Below are 16,997 nucleotides of genomic sequence, written 5' to 3' on the forward strand. Positions count from 1 at the left end.
TGTGTTCTAAGCCTTGGTTAGTGGTTCCCACAGAGTAGGAAGAAAACGTAACCATGCAAGGAAGGCAGAGAAACCAAGGCATCTGAGGTCTTCCTGGAATTTCTGCAGGTTTTCCAGACTTGGTCTTGCCGACTTTTCATCAGGTTTTTATTTTCTGTTTTTGCCTGGGCTGGGTGAGATAGGTCTCATGTAGCCCAGCTGTCCTTGGGCTCCTGTGTGACCATGGGGCTGTTTGCAGTTCCTCCCCTCGCACCTTCCTTTACGAGTGCCTAGATCACAGGTTCTTTTTCATCTTTTTATTTCCTTGCTGTTTTCAAGAGGAAGTTTACCAAAGAGAGGCGTACATACACCACACAGACCTGTATTTATACGAATGTACATGCAGACATGGCCCTGCTAGTGGTGGACGCTCGCGCAGTGGTCCTTGTCAGCATCAGTGCTGGTGCAGGCTGTGGTGGCTTGGTTGCATTCCTGCTTTAGTAGCACACGTGAGACTTCATTTGGCAGCTGGCCTTTCTCACCTAAATGCATTCTTGGAGTAGGAAAGATGGTGGTATAGTTCCTCTTTTTATTTCAGTCTGTGACTTTAAATCTAACTCATGTAGGCAGCTTGCAGTTAGATCGGTTTTTCAAAGTCTCCTCTAACAAGCTTTTGCTTTGCCTTAATCCATTACATGCACAGCAGTGATTGTCTGCACCCTGGGCTGTCTTTACTCCTTTATTTCTCCATCGGTGACTCATGTGGTCAGTAGGCACATTCAGTATTCCATTCTAACTGCCTTGTTTCCATTACTATCTTTTGTTTTTTCACTTATTTTCTTGGAGATTTCCATGGAAACTTCAAGGAGCATGTGTATGCCTAACAGTTTATTGTCAGTTGTTTATGAAAATTTTGCATTCAATTCTTCACCTTCTTCCTGTCTCCTTTATGCTGATGTTACACATTCTTCATACAGAGGAAGCCCACCCACAGAGTGTTATATGTCATATGCTCTGTGTCATTGCATATGACGCTTGATAGAAGAATTCAACCAAAGATCTCTTGGTACTGTCTTCATAGTTGATGATTTAGTGATCTTATATGTACTTTTTTCTTGTGTGTAGATTTGAGCTACTGTGTAATGCCCTTGATACCTAAGAGTTTCCTTTTGGGGTATATTTACTAATGACGAATTCTGTAGTTTTCTTTTCCTGGCAGTATCTTACTGTCTTTTTTCTTTTTTGTTTTCAAGTTTATTGATTCTTTTTCTCCTATTTGTCTCCTCCTTAATGTTTTCCATTTGTTCCTTTTCTTTCACACTCTTGAAATCATCCCCAAGGCTGCATGCATGCTGGGCAAGTGCTTGACCACTGAACTACCCGCCCTGTTCTCTAGTTTATACTTCTGCTGATTGCCTCTCTTAGGTGGCTCATTAATTCCTTAGGAATAACTTGCTGAGTCCATGTGCCTGTTTACAGTAGCATGTTGTTGTCTCATACATCCAGGCTCCGGATTTCTTAAAGTACAGTTATCTCTATAGCCTGTGTCTTCCTTCTAGGTGCACTGTATTTGCAACCCCAGCCGTTTAGGTAATATACTATGGTAACTCTAGACCTCATCTTCCCCTACTGGTCAGTTTGGTGCTATTCACTGACCCTCTTAACTGCTTTGCAAAGTTTGTTGTCATGTTCTTTGAAGTCTCTGTTCCTTTAGCGGAGTGATTAGCAAATGACAGGCAGAGATCTCAGTCACTCAACCTAGCAAGTCTGCTCATCTCTGTGACCAGTGTGGTAGAAATCTTGTTTTAGTGCTCTCTCTGTGAGTCTGTTCTCAGTGTTCCATGAGAGGCTGCACACGCAGATTTGAAGTTAGGGCCTTCACAGGTTTTTTCCTTTGCATGTGTGCTGACCCGTAGATGTGGTTCTTTTGCTTCCTAAGATTGTGTTAAAGCCTTTCAGGATGCTCTGTCAGTGCCTTTTCCCAGTTCTTTGGTTTTTTTTTTTTTTTTGACCAGTGCCTTACTGCCCCCAAGTGGTGTGCCCTACCTTTGCAGCTGACTATTACCAATGACCTAGAGTCCTAATTCAGACAGATAAAGACAAACAGGGAGATGGCCTAGCAGTTAAGAGCACTGACTGTCTGGCAAAGATCCATAGTTGATTCACAGCATCCAAATAATCGTTTACAAAGTTCTGTAACTACAGTTCCAGGGCATCTGGCTCCCTATTCTGGCCTCCCTGGTCACCAAGTACACACATGGAACACAGACACATGTGCAGCCAAAACACCTATACACATGATGATGATGATGATGATGATGATGATTGACACCAATAACAGTAATAATTAATGAAAAAGACAAACCTGACAGTAGTACTTTTAGGGATGCATAGTCATACCTTCTCTCTGGAGAGGGCTCTTTTGAGTTACCTCAGATTTGTCTTTGCTGGTAGCTGCCATGCACAGGGAGTACAGCTGGTAATTTCTCAGGTTATTGTGGCTCTAGAGAGAAGGGGTTGAAAATAAAGCAAGTTGCACTAACAGAAAGCTCTTGGTTCTTACAGAGACAGCCATTTTCTTTTTTTTTTTTTTTTTTTTTTTTTTTTTGTTTTTTTTTTTGGAGCTGGGGACCAAACCCAGGGCCTTGCGCTTCCTAGGTAAGCGCTCACCGCTGAGCTAAATCCCCAGCCCCGAGACAGCCATTATCTTAAACAAATACTTCAGATGGGCTGCAGACTTTTATAATTTCTAGGTTCCCTTGGAGTTGATTTTGCCAGTTTTTGTTGATGGCTTTGCTATTTTGTGTCCCTGAAGATCATTATCTCTGTTTTCAGTGCTAGGGATTGGCCCTAAGCCTGGCGCATGCTAGGCGAGAACTCTGCCTCAGCTTCCTTACTGTTCTTAAATCTCACAGCTTACTGTTTCAATTTATGTTAAGGAGAAGTGTGGGGTTGAGAGAGAACCTTCAGGTTCACTTTCATATTTAGCCCATCACTAAGGTTTGTATTCAGATCCTTTATTTCATACTGTTATATAGCTATTATCATCTTTAGTCCTATTTGCCACATCTTAGTTCCTTATTTCTTAGTCTCTGTCCTTACACGGCTCCATAACCAGTTTGTCATAGTAACTTGACATATTACTGTGATAGAAGTGATGTGCTATGGCATCTTGCTTTTTATCGAGAGTGTTGGTGAGGTGTGATGGGATGATGGCAGTGATCAGTGTGATTGAAGGTAGAGACTTGAAAAGTCCATTGGAGGCAAAGATAGGCAAAGCCACTCACCAGGTTCCTAAATAGCTTTATGTACGCTTTCAATTATATGTGTGTGTATGTTGTGTGTGCATATGTATTTTATATATAAAGTTCTGCTTAATTGTAAAAAGTATTTGATAGAACCATAGAAATCTTAAGGGCTATATCATTAATCATAAAATTATGAAAAATACCGTGTCTGAGAGCTCAGCATAGAGTTAATGAACTGAAGTGGCCACCAAGTAATGATGTTAAGAGTTTTGTCCTAGTTGAACTCCTTGTAGTCACAGTTCCTAGGTCCCGATCACTCACTGAGAGTAAACTCGGCATCTGCCTTGAGTAGAGCTTGGGAACGTGTTAGGTTCACCCACCCAGAAATCCTCAGTGTCACTTACTTGCTGCACGGTCGTGCCAGTCTTGTGACAGTGTGTGGCTCATACATCATGATAGGATATTATGGCATTCACACAGCTAATACTTGTGGCTTTAATTAATTTTGTAGTGGTTTTAATTAATTTTGTTGATCATATTCTTAGGTTTATCAAGGCTTATAAGAAGTTTGGTCTCCCTCTTGAAAGGTAAGACCAATAATGGGTTCTATCCTCCTTTTACTTTTGTTATTGCAGGCTTTGTTTCTTTTTTTTTTCTTTTTCCTTTTTTTTTTGCATCTAGATGCAAAATTCTCATCTTTGAAGAAGTTAGTATAAAACCCGCTGGATGTGGCAAAGTGGGTCTGTGGCCCTTTAGACAACGTGACTTTTCTGTAATGGATTTGTGTGCTTGGTTTGATGTAGAATGAGCTGAATAATGGAGAAGTAATTATCCTACCTTCTAAGAGCATTGCAAACTAGTGTGTGCAGTCTCTGGGCACTTCTCACGCTAACGGTTGCAGATAGCTCATTTGTAAAGTAAAGTAAACTCAGGACCTGTTCCTTCTGATGTTTATGGCTGATGTTCTGTGGACTACAAGTTTTGGTGATGGATGGGAAATGGGCATACTTTAGTTATTAGACAAGGTTCTTGTTGGCCTTAGACTGACCTGCACAACAAGCATCTTTCAAGAGCAAGCACTTTTTTTTTCTTCCATTTTTATTAAATTGGGTATTTCTTATTTACATTTCAAATGTTATTCCCTTTCCTGGTTTCCAGGCCATCATCCCCCTCCCCCTCCCTTTCTATATAATGTTCCCCTCCCCATCCACCCCCATTACCACCCTTCCCCCAACAATCCTGTACACTGGGGGTCTAGTCTTGGCCGGACCAAGGGCTTCCCCTTCTGCTGGTGCCCCTACTAGGATATTCATTGAAGAGCAAGCACTTATGAGACATTTGTGTGATACTCAGAGAAGAGGACCTAGTGTCTTGATCTTCTTTTTCAGGCTAGAGTGCATAGCACGTGATGCTGAGCTAGTTGATAAGTCCGTGGCAGACCTGAAACGCCTAGGGGAGCTGGTTCATAATAGCTGTGTGTCAGCAATGCAGGAGTATGAGGAGCAGCTGAAAGAAAATGCCAGCGAAGGTAAGTCAACAAGTGTAACTCAGGAAGCAATGCTTCCCCACTGGTGCTGTGCTCTGGACTTTGTGTTACAGGGCTTTGAGGAACAGTACTGAGAGCCCACATGCACCTGGGGCTTGCAGTTGTCTATTTTGAGTTGTCTTTCTGTGAGCTCAATGTTGAGACCCCATCTATCTCTTCTCTGGGGAAGTGGCTTTGCGAATGTTTGACATGAACAAGGCCAGGTTTATTTGTTGCTCTGTGAAGAGTAAACTTGGCTGACTCATGCAAAGGCATGAGAGGGCCAGAGTAGAATGGTCATCTCCATATTTTGGCTCTGAAGGATTATTGTAGATAAACACGATGATAGGTATATTGTTATATTATGGCAAAGGGAGAGAGAGAGAGAGAGAGAGAGAGAGAGAGAGAGAGAGAGAGAGAGAGAGAGAACAAAGTACAAATGCAAACATTTTGGTTGTATTGAGATTTTCATGGCACTATAATTTGTTGTGATTGGATTAGACATATAATTTCTTTCCTCTTAAAAATGAGAAAAGAGGGGGTTGGGGATTTAGCTCAGTGGGAGGGCGCTTGCCTAGGAAGCGCAAGGCCCTGGGGTCGGGCCCCAGCTCCGAAAAAAAAAGCCAAAAAAAAAAAAAAAAGAGAAAAGAGTTTTTGCTTGATGCATTAATTCCTTTCGCTGTGGTAGAACACCCCAACTACACTGAGTTTATGAAGAATTTATTTTGGCTTATAGTTTTGGAAGGTTCATCGTAGCTATGCACAGCAGCAAGTGATGAGAATGGTGGCAGGCTCAGGAAGCCGAGAGCTCACTGTAAGCCTCGGGCAGAAAGAGCAAAACGGAAGTAGCTCATGCCATATAATTCCAAAGCCTATACCCAGTGACACTCCACCAGCAAGGCCATGCCAACTAAACCTCCCCAAACAGCACCCCCTACTGGAGACCAAGAGTTCAGATAACCTATCCTGGAAACATTTCTTTCTTTTTTGTTTTCTGGAGCTGGGGACTGAACCCAGGGCCTTGCACTTGCTAGGCAAGCGCTCTACCACTGAGCTAAATCCCCAACCCCAACATTTCTCTTTCAACCACCACACTGTACTATGTGGCCCTTAAAGACTTGTTGCCATATTATAATGCAAAATGCTTTAGTCCCCATTGTCTGTCACAGTCTCAACACTGTCATCTCTTTTAAGACTCAATATAATTTGTTAACTGTAATCCTGTATAAGATATAAAAGCAAGTTATGTACTTTGGATATATAAAGGAAAAATACCTTTGTATGACTTCGGGGATTGACCTGACTGGGGTCTCAAGGTTATGAAGAGAAGCTGGGATCGGGTGGACTGGGCTCTCTGATGGAGGGGCCTCAGCAGTGGACTCTGACTGTCTTGGTAATATACAGTTGAACAGGGAGACAGGGTTACTGAATACAAACAAGGAAGCATAGTCTATGGTATACAGGTGGATCAATGACATGGGTTTAGCTATTCTCTGTAGGGGAGCAGTGTTCAGATCATATATATCCAGGGGGAAAACTGTGGTGGACATTTTCTGTATACACTATCAGTATTCACACTCAGACCCATAGGAAGACTTTACCATACCTCTGAGCCTCACCTGGAAGGTTTGCAACTCCTATGAAGTTGAGACATTGGAGTTTTGACATGGCTGACTATTTCAGCAGCACACATTTCCTAAGAACTTCCTTCACTTCAGGGTGTCTTGTCTGCTCCCCACAGAATATACATTTCCATTCCAAAAGGTAGGAATATAGACATAGGAAATACTGGATCAAGGCAAGACCAAAATCCAGCAAAGGAAACACCCAGTCTTGGAGCTTTCTTTTCCCATATAAATGGTTCTACTCCCCTAGCCTTGCTGTCTGTCACAGACATCTATCTTTTCGGCTTCATCCATTCTGTGTATATGCTTTTGTAGGCAGATGTCTCATGGCTTGCCACCTCAACATTTTTGAGTTTCTATTACAATCCAAGATTTATCTTCACAGCTTCACATAGTGGCTTTTCACAGTCTGGAAGAGATTTCTGTGCCACATGCAGCCAGGTGTCAGTGGCTGTCTGAAGTTGTGAATGGAGGAGAAATCCATATACTTTCATTCTTGTATCGTCATGCCTGTAAAGCTATTGTAACATGGAGGACACCGCTAAGTTTGCTTAGGATGGGCCCTCCTGTGCTTGAACCACAGTAGTAGGAGCTATGGCTTGCAGTTGCTTTCTAGGAGCAGAAAACTCCTTAGACCTTTTTTTTTTTTTTGCTAATTGGAAACTTAGCTGGGTAGGTCTTGCCCTAAGAGCCCTTCCCTTTGTTCCAGTGCAGAGCAGGCCTCTTCCTTAGTGGCTCTTATCCCTAATAATTACAGCCTTTGTTAACATATGCCTTGGCTGGAACACTAAGTTTCCTGGTGACTCTTTTCTCTCCAAATAGTTCATTTTGTATTTTTTTGCCCACTTGCTCTTTTTCATCTTAGACCTGAATAAATGTTGGTCAGTAATAACTGTGTTTCAGCCTCAACATTATTCAGGCTTGAAATTTCCTCCATCAAAGACATTAGTTCATTATTTTGGGGAGAGAGAGGGACAGGGTCTCTCTGTAGAGTAGTAGCTGGCTAGAAACTTGATGTATAGACCAGATTGGTTTCAAATCAACAAATGCCTGTCTGCCTCTGCTTTCCAGTGCTAGCATTAAAGTCCTGTGCCACTCCTCCTGCTCATTATTGGATAATTTACCCTTAGGAAAATTCTTAGGACAAGGGCAGAAAACAGTTAGATTCTTACCAAAATATCACATGAATGGCCTGTAGACCAGCTTCTAATATTGTCCCCTCTGAAACGTTTTGAGTTTGACCTCCATAGTCCACATTGCTTGTAGCGCTATGTCTTCTGGGCTCATACTAGAGTGGCAAATTAATTTCTGCATTTGGTGTTCAGCTGTTGGAACATCTTCCACATTCCTCTGAAACCCAACATGGTCTGTTTCTTCACAACAACAGTGCAAGGGCCGTCCTTGTTTGCTCCTCAGTCATATGATGACACACCAGGCCAAGCCATGTTGGGAGGAATGGTTTTACTTTATAATTTAGTGTTCATTATCAAGGGACTCAGGCAAGCAACTCAATCAGGAGCAGAGGCAGGAGCCATGGAGGAACACTCTTTACTCTCTTCCTCCTGTGCTTGGCAGCTTTCTTTCTTATGTAACCCAGGACCAAACTGTGCAAGGCTGACACACCAATCATTAATCAAGAAAATGTCCAGCCAGGCAGTGGTAGCATATACACATTTAATCTCAGCCCTGGAGAGGCAATAACAGGTGGATCTCTGAGAGTTTGAGGCTGGCCTGGTCTACAGAGTGAGTTCCAGGACAGCCAGGGCTACATAGTAAAACCTTTTCTCTAACCAAAAACAACAACAGAACAAAAACAAACAACAGCAACAACAAAAACAAAAATAGGAAAAGAAAAGAGATGAAAGTTCCCCAGAGACAGGCCTACAGACCAGTCTGATGGAGGTAACTCCTCATTTGATATTCTCTCTTCCCAGATGATTCTAGCATGTATCATTGCAAATATTAACCAGCACCCTCTTTGGAAGAAAAAGTGTTTTATAACTAGGGCACTGAAGTGGTCACTCAGAAAGGTAGTGTGTCATGGGTTCCCCAGTCTGTCTGGGTCACTGACCCTATCTTATTCCTTGTTCTTCTTGGTAGCACCACCCTCTGACAGCTCTCTCCTGGGTAGGTCAGGGTCAGGAGGCAGCTGTTGCCTACAAGTCTGCTTTTTCTTAGTTACTACCCTCGGCTAGTTAAATGCCCTCAAAGTAACCAGAGGGTTTGGATGATTAATAATTCCAAACATTACAGTGCGTGTCTAGAGTCTGGTTTATAGTGTTAGCTCTTCTTATCAAGTAAAAAACGAGTATTTACTTTGAGTTTTACTTTTAAGAATATTTTAGAAATCAGCAAAATTTAAAAACATTTCAGATATAGTGGAACTGTTAGTTTTTTTTTCCTTTTTGTAATGGAAATGTGATAGTTCGAATGATTTGAACATTCAACTTTAAGTTCATAAGGTCACCTTTTTTGTTGTATTTTTTTCCTTTTTTTTTTTTAAAAGGAGTTTTATTTATTTTATGTATGTGATGAGTACACTGTAGCTGTCTTCAGACACACCAGAAGAGGGCATTGGATTCCATTAGAGTTGGTTGTGAGCCACTCTGTGGTTGTTAGAAATTGAACTCAGGATCTCTGGAAGAGCAGTCAGTGCTCTTAACCACTGAGCCATCGTTCCAGCCCCCCTTTTGTTGTATTTTTAAGGCAGGGTCTCATGTAGCCCAGGCTAACCATGAACACACTAAGGTTAACCTTAACTCTAATTTACTGGTGGGATCTTGGGAAATGTATCACCTTACCTGGTTTTATACAGTACAGGAGATCTGACTTAGGGTTTCAAGCACAGTCCCAGCTGAGAAATTAAAAATATTTATTTAAGAAAAAAAAAAGACAGATATTCCTGTTTCTTATTTTTAAATGTTTTATTTTTATTTGCTGACAAGTTCATGCGAGTATATAATGTGCAACATCATGGTCAGGTCCATGTTCCATGTACACCCCCCCCCCCCGACCCTTCCTTCAAACACTTTCCCCATTTACATCTAACATTGTTCTGTGGCTCAGCGAGCTCAGTTGGGGGTGAGGGCTCTTTAGTGTACCATCAGCATTATCAGTGGCTGCACCACTGAAGAGACTAGTTTCTCTTCTCCGAACAATCTTTAACTGCCAATTGTTCCTTCAGGATGGTGGGATGGGTCATATAAGCTATTTTCCTGTCTATGGTGGAACATTGAGGGGTCCTATCGTGGTGAACCACAGGTGCTTTGAGCCCAGAAGACCATCGTTATAACACTCTTCCCTGCTCTCCAACCCCCTTATCCCCCCAGTGGTCCACCATGCTCCTTGAGCCTCGGAAGGGTAATAAAGATCTTCTGTTAAGGGCTGAACATTCAACACTCATGCGGTCTCAACACTGCGACCAGTTAGGAGTCTCTGCTTCAGGCATTGCTGACTGCAAACAGAATCTTCTTGGGCCCAAGCTTAGTGGCACTAATGTATGGATAAAATGTAAAAGTTTGGAAAGCAGTTTGACACTGTCTGGCAAAACAACAGTAGTAGAGTCCCCATGAGCCTAGGACTGCCCAGCCATGGCCGTGGATGGATCAGGTTTATAATAACAGCATGGCTACCCTCCTCGAGGAGGTGTCTGAGCCAAACAGAGTATTTGTGCAATCCCTAGAACACTCAGTTTCCTGTTGTACTAGCACTGGTTGTTGTCATTTTATAAACACAAGTCAAAGGGTTTGTGTGTACTGTTCTGTTTCATTGTTGCTCTGTTTTGGAGATTTCCTCCCTTACTACAACGCCTTGGCCTTTTTTTCTTACACATGTTCCTGTCCTTGTTACGGCTTCTTGCTTCTTGACATTGACTTACCTTCCCTAAACTTCTGTTACCTATGTACTGTACCAAGCATATTTTGAGGCCAGGCTGACATTTCCGGTGTAAGATTATTGATTTTATTCTTTAAAATGTTAACATAATTATGTACCTGTTTTCCCCCACATTGTATTTATACATTTCTAAATATCAATATTAGTCTTGTGTGTGTGCATGCGTGTGTTTTAAGACAGGATCACTCTTTGTGGCCCTGGTGGCTTTGAACTTAAAGGGATCCATCTGCCTCTGCCTCCTGAGTACTGAGATTAAAGGTGTTCATCACCATGCCTGGCCTTCAGTTCATAAGACTTACCATTCATAAGGTTTCCAAATGCAATGATTTTTTTCTTCAAGTATCTTTTTTGTGTTTATAATACATGTGACAAACAGTTCTTTTTTCCATGTATAATTGTGTCATCAATTGAATTCAGACTTTCTTTTCATATATTTTTATTTTTAGGGATCACTTTTCTCAGTTTGATTGAACTAACTGTCCGTCTGCTTTTCTTCCCCACCTTTCTTGACAGGGCCTTGTTATGTAGCATTGGCTTGTCTGGTTTTCACTGTAGCTCAAGGTGGCATCAGAATCCTGGCAGTCCTCTTGTTCAGCCTCTCCAGTGCTGCCATTGCAACAGTACCATGTATGACTTTAGTGTTGCCATTTTCTCAGAGATTAAAAAGAATTTACACCAAACGCTTCTAGGTCAAAAGTGAAGCACAAAAATGATAGAGAAGAGGGTCGTTCTCCTTGTCGTGTCCCTCTGTGTGTGCATCCTTTATCTTAGACCACTGTCCCTGTAAAGTTTGAATTTATTTTAGTGCTTGTTTCAAAAAAAAAAAAAATGTAAGAGAATTTAGTTGCTGTTGTGTTCTGCACAGTGTGCCATGTAGAGGTGGTCTTTATACTTCGTCTTCTCTGTCTCTCCATGTAAGGAGTGAGTCATAGTCTTTTCCCAGTATCAGTGAAGTTACAAGAAATTAATGTACCGTCCTAAACATTCTCCTTTGTATATAGCTATGCCAGAGTAGCTTTAAGGTAGGTTTCTGGAACTGAAATTTAAATTACAGAAGTGGGTCCTGGGGTAAATGTGTGGGAGTTTGCTTTGGTATGGGGGTTTCCTGTGTGGGTCTGGGTCTACCAGCAGATGTTTGGTAGTGCCTATGGGCAAGGCTCACAAACAGAATAGCTTCTTAACATTTTCTTATTTGTTTGTGAATAGGTTTTCTCTATGTAGACCAAGCTGTTCTGGAACTCACTATGAAGACCAGGCTGTCCTGGAACTCACTATGTAGACCAGGCTGTCCTGGAACTCACTATGTAGACCAGGCTGTCCTGGAACTCACTATGTAGACCAGGCTGTCCTGGAACTCACTATGTAGACCAGGCTGTTCTGGAACTCAAATTCTGCATGCTAAGCGCTGTGATCAAAGGCCTAAACCAACATACCTGGCAGATGTTTGGATATTTGATAGCCCGACATGGGAGAAAGAGGACCTCATTTTTCTTTTAGTGAATACGTTTGTGTCTTTTAAGATAGATATCTTATGTGTTGTTTTATATAAACTCGATATTCATGCTTTTTTTTTTTCTCTCATTTTTCTACAAGGAACCATCTTTGTTCTCACAAAACAAAGTGGTGTCTTGATTTTCTTGTAGTTGTCAGCTTAGGTGCTGTCCAGAGCAGTTTTATATTCACTTGCAGATTAATTATGATTTCCATTGTAGTTTAGAGAAAGCTTTCTCAGGCCGCCTATGATGATCAGTCCATATTATTTCAGTATGTTAGCTGTTGACATGTACTCATACTTCTACAGAACGTTTCTGAGGATAAACATGAGTCATCTAAAGCACTGAGGTTTAGTTTTTCTAAAATTTCAGCACGAATATGCCTTTAGAATCTTCTGTTAACTTTACTAGGTTTATAGTAAGGAAGGATAAACAAGAAAATTACAGGTGCAAATACCAATACATATTTCAAAACTAAATGTTAAAATACTGCTTAAAATTTATAAACATGGGAATGATAAAATAAACAAGAAAAAAATGAAAAAAAAATTTATAAACATTAGCTGAAAACAATTTCTCTTATAAATTATGTCTTTGACCTAGTAATATTGTAGAGTCTATTGAGAGAGCCTATCAGAGTTTGACAATAAACAGCTTTTTCCCTTAAGGAATGTAAAACTTGTAACCTTTAGGAAAAGGACCAGGCAAGAGAAGAGGCCCGACAATCAAGATCTCTGGGGTTCAGGTTAATGTGAAGTCCATTATCCAACATGAAGAAGAGTTTGAGATGCTGCATAAATCTATCCCTGTGGACCCTGAGGAAAAAAAAAAGTGAGTGTCTTTTCCCGCATGGCTGGCTGGACATAGACTGAGGTTAGAGCTGCGTGTGGTTGGCTAACATTTTTTTAATGTACTGGAAAGACCCCTCTTCTCAGGCCTTTGTACTTGAACCCCTGTAGATACTGCTTAACCTGCCGAGTCAAAGCAGCACATTTTGACGTTGAGTGGGGCGTGGAGGATGATTCTCGTCTGTTGCTTGGAATCTATGAACATGGCTATGGAAATTGGGAGCTAATTAAGACAGACCCCGAGCTAAAGCTAACTGATAAAGTAAGTGGGTGCGGTGCTGGAGCTCTCCAGACCTGCTGTGTGATATTCTTGTATTGACAACTTATCTCTAACTTTTCTAGAGGGGCTTTCCTTATTCTCAGAAAGTCACCATCTTTAGTGAACTGTGGCGTGTCTCGTAGATGATGATAAAAGGAAAGATGACATCCAGGGGAAATCATAGGAGAAATCTTAAAATTCTAAGACTTATCACAGGCCAAATTTCATTACAGCGAATACCAGGGTCAGTTTATTAGGACTGAAAGCATCCTGGGCCTTACTTGTTGGCCCACCATTTAACTTAATTCTTTTCAGTTCTGTCCACAGAGACCGAGTATCACCTTGGTATTTGTGTAATGAACTTGAACTTTCATTGTTCTTCTCCCACAAAACTGAGCCTCCCACCCTATCTATTGCAAGTAACAAGCCATGCTCAGAGCTGTAGCAAGGGCAGCTAACTGGATGCACTCCATGTTGTGGTCCTAGCAGGGCTTTGTCTTGGCACATTAAACACTGCTCATCCCATCTGGGTTTAGGAGGGTGACAGCACCCTGTTAGAAGCACTGTTAGAGCATCGAGTCTGGTCAAAGAAGTCCAGCTGCAGTAGATGGATCAGATCATGTCCTGGCATAGCTCAGTGCTCTCCGGCAATGCTCTAAGAAGCATTTTCAATCTAAAACGAAGCTTTAACCTAGCTCCAGGGATTCCCTGCTCCTGGAAGGAGGAAATCCACGACGGCTGGGATGCTCTAGCAGATGAAGCCACAAGCCCCTCCTACCTGAGTTGTTCTACCCTGTTAACAGCACAGGTAGGAGCCACTGGGAGAGCTGGATTTCTCCATCCCATTTTGTAAAACGAGAATGGCTCATGAGGGATTTTCAGTGACTGGGAGCCATGGACATGAGAATAGGATCTGAGGCTTTAATCTGTGTTTCGGGAGGTCGGGAGGGAAAGGACTGTGCTGCATTCTTGGTTGTTTCTGTTTGCCTGAATTCACTAACCAGGCGTGGGTGGTGGTGGGTGCTTCTCTTCCTTTCCTGTTGAAGATTCTACCAGTGGAGACAGATAAGAAGCCTCAGGGGAAGCAGCTGCAGACCCGAGTGGACTACTTGCTGAAACTGCTCAGGAAGGGTCTGGAGAAGAAGGGCACCGTGACCAGCGGGGAAGAGGTGAGTGAGTGGGTGCAGTGCCAGCCGGCTTTCCTCCAGGACAGCCTGTAACCCTGCAGAGCTAAGGAGGAAGGTCACGTCCTTTCTGGGCACTGCACAGCATCCTGCCCTCTCATGGTTAGGTACGCTTTTGGGGTTTTATAGGAAAGGTTGCTTGCTAAGAACAAAATGGTCGTTTAGTAATTGAATTCAATATCTTGGCACCTTTCTTACAAGTCCACCTAAGTATTGCACCAGTATATTCTTTGACTCTTTGGACTGGCAGTCCAGACCTGCCCTTACTCTTTCCTATTTTGTGTCCTCAGTTGGGGACATAGTTTTCATGTTTAGGTATCTGACTGGGCTGCTATGATAATGGATTCCAGGAGTAGACAGTTGGATTCCAAACTTAATTTCAGAAATTGGAATTGAGTTTTGATTACCCTTGCCAACTGAGAAACCCCAAGTTGCTAATGACGTCATTGGAAGTTTCTTTACCTCCCAGGATCAGGAGTCAGAGCAGATGTAACCTAAGCATGTATACATGCTGCTTAGCGCCGTAGGCATGTTCTGTGTACATGTGTGCATGATAAGTAAAACTACACGAATAAAAACCACTGGACTAACATTTGTTCTTTCTACACAGTGGTATTTTAAGTGCATAGTACCACTCTGTAGATAGTATAGTGGGAATAAGATACATGATATATTAAGTTCTAGAAACAAGCTAGAGCATACTTAGAATGTTTATTTGATTGGCTAGATCAACAATATTTTAAACTTTTTCTTAGTTTTAGATTAATTAGATTAATTCTCAGGTGTTAATTCTGTTTTAATGTTAATTATATTTTTGTACTTAAAGCATTTTAACCTTCTCTGGAGTTTTACCTTTAGAGTGAATTCCAAAAATGAGATCAATAGTTTCAAGAAATTTAAAGTGGTGTAGCCTAGGTAGGGGCTAGGAGCTTTGTTTTATTCAGTTTTTATTTTCTTTGAGGTACAATTGCTTGTCCTTTTGTGTTCCCAAGTTATCTTGTTTGGATTACGTGGTCATTACTGCATCAGCTGGCCGGAGTATTTCTTGGTCTTGCTAATGGAATGGGACTGATTTGTAGTTTGGTCCTATTTTTATTTCCTAGGCCAAATTAAAGAAGCGGAAGCCTCGAGTAAAGAAGGAGAACAAAGCACCCAGGCTGAAGGATGAGCATGGGCTGGAGCTTTCGTCTCCTCGACACTCCGACAACCCCTCTGAGGAAGGGGAAGTGAAGGTATGGCACCAGGGGAAGCCATGTGATGTGTTTGTTTATAAACAGAATAGTAGAATAACAATATATTGTTTATCTTTACCTAATCTGTCAGAGGAATGTACTTGTGTCTTAGTCACTACATTGCTGTGAAGAAACACCACAGTCAGCCTACCCAGGCAAATGAAAGCTTTAATTGGGGGCGGGGGGTGCTTGTAGTTTCAGAGGTTGGCAGAGAGCATGGTAGTAGGTCATAGGCATGGTGCTGGAGAAGTAGCTAAGAGCTACATCCTGACCAGAGAGAGAGTGAGGGAAAAGAGAAAGAGGAGAGAGAGACTTCCCCTGTGGCACACCTCCCCCAATAAGACAACACCTCCTAATCTTTCTGTTCCTATCAGAGATTCCACTCTCTGGTGACTTAAGCATTCAAATATGTGGGCCTATGTGGGCCGTTATTTAAGCTTCTACGGTAGTTGCTCGTCTTAAGCAATTACAAATTCCAACATAACTGAATCACGATAAATGACGTGGTAATTCTTTTCATTTCAGAGAATGAAAGAGATTGGTAGAAACTGGTTAACAGGGGACATTATAATGCAGTTCAGTTAATTGGAGGGCCTCTGGAGGCTAGCTTTAGCCATTGGCTTGCCAGTTTGTGTAATGCAGTTTTCAGAAACTGCCTTGTTACTCAGTGACAACTCTGATTTTACTTTGTTGTTCTGAGTAATATCTGACGATGCCTCCAGAAACGCTCCCGGTGGCACTAACATAGATTTGAACGCAAGTTCATGACATGAATTCAGGTGCTGACAGCCTCATCAGTATTTGCTGACATGTAGTAGGGCAGGTGTGGTGTTTGTTTGGTCCTCAGTTTTTTCTGTTTGTGGAGCACAAATAATAATGCTGTCATTTTCGGGGGTGTGGGTGGTTCTTGGGATCTAACTCAGGGCCTCATGCAAATTGTGCAAGTGTTCTTGACTGAGCTGAACTCCATCTGGTCAATGTTTTTGAGAGTTGCTTTGAGAATTGGATCAGAGAGTGTAACAGTGTCTGTCTGCACAAGTCTAGTGGATTGAGAGTTCTGCAAGTGAGTGCTGGTAGGCTTTGATTGGAAATGACTGAAGTTATTGATAAGCCACTGGGCCAGTGCTACTTCCTTTAGAAACAAACTAGGAAGCCAAGACTTGAAAATTTGTGGTTTTTTTTGCTTCCTAGGATGATGGTTTAGAAAAAAGTCCAACGAAAAAAAAGCAGAAGAAGAAAGAGAACAAAGAGAACAAAGAGAAACCAGTGAGTTCTCGGAAGGACAGAGAGGGAGACAAAGAGAAGAAGAAGTCCAAGGACAAGAAAGAAAAGGTACCCATTGTACAAGAACCGTTGAAATCTGTTTAGATATCCCATGACTTGGGAAAACTGTCTTTAGTATATCCAGGAAGGAAGTTTGGACTGCTTGAGGGATACCTGCACCCTTCTTACAGGGAAGAGCTAGACAGTCTTGAGCTCTTGTGATGTAGAAGACCTTTGTTTGGTCTGTCATTACACATTTTTGAAGTGTTTAAGAGAAGATGGAACAAGTGAGAGAGAACAAGGTACAGGTTCTTAGACTGTGTCAGAAGAAGGCAGTCTACACATACTGTAAACCTGAAAAGCTTAGGATTCAAACCAGATACCATATATCAACAAGAGACACTGGAATAGACTTGCCTAAAAGCCTTCATGTTGGAAGTGTCATGA

General features: G+C 41.9%; 1 protein-coding gene across 1 annotated transcript in view; it reads left to right on the forward strand.

Annotated features, from left to right (window-relative positions):
* Chd2 (chromodomain helicase DNA binding protein 2) overlaps window positions 1-16,997 on the forward strand; it is a 112,270-nt gene that overhangs the window by 70,959 nt on the left and 24,314 nt on the right. The window contains exons 27-33 of the mRNA XM_032893412.1: window positions 3,773-3,814; window positions 4,616-4,755; window positions 12,457-12,595; window positions 12,724-12,874; window positions 13,918-14,040; window positions 15,159-15,287; window positions 16,479-16,619. Of these exons, the coding sequence (XP_032749303.1) occupies window positions 3,773-3,814; window positions 4,616-4,755; window positions 12,457-12,595; window positions 12,724-12,874; window positions 13,918-14,040; window positions 15,159-15,287; window positions 16,479-16,619 (865 nt within the window). The remainder of the gene's footprint in view (window positions 1-3,772; window positions 3,815-4,615; window positions 4,756-12,456; window positions 12,596-12,723; window positions 12,875-13,917; window positions 14,041-15,158; window positions 15,288-16,478; window positions 16,620-16,997) is intronic.

The sequence above is a fragment of the Rattus rattus genome, chromosome 2, assembly GCF_011064425.1.
Source record: "Rattus rattus isolate New Zealand chromosome 2, Rrattus_CSIRO_v1, whole genome shotgun sequence".
In the NCBI taxonomy this organism is placed as follows: domain Eukaryota; kingdom Metazoa; phylum Chordata; class Mammalia; order Rodentia; family Muridae; genus Rattus; species Rattus rattus.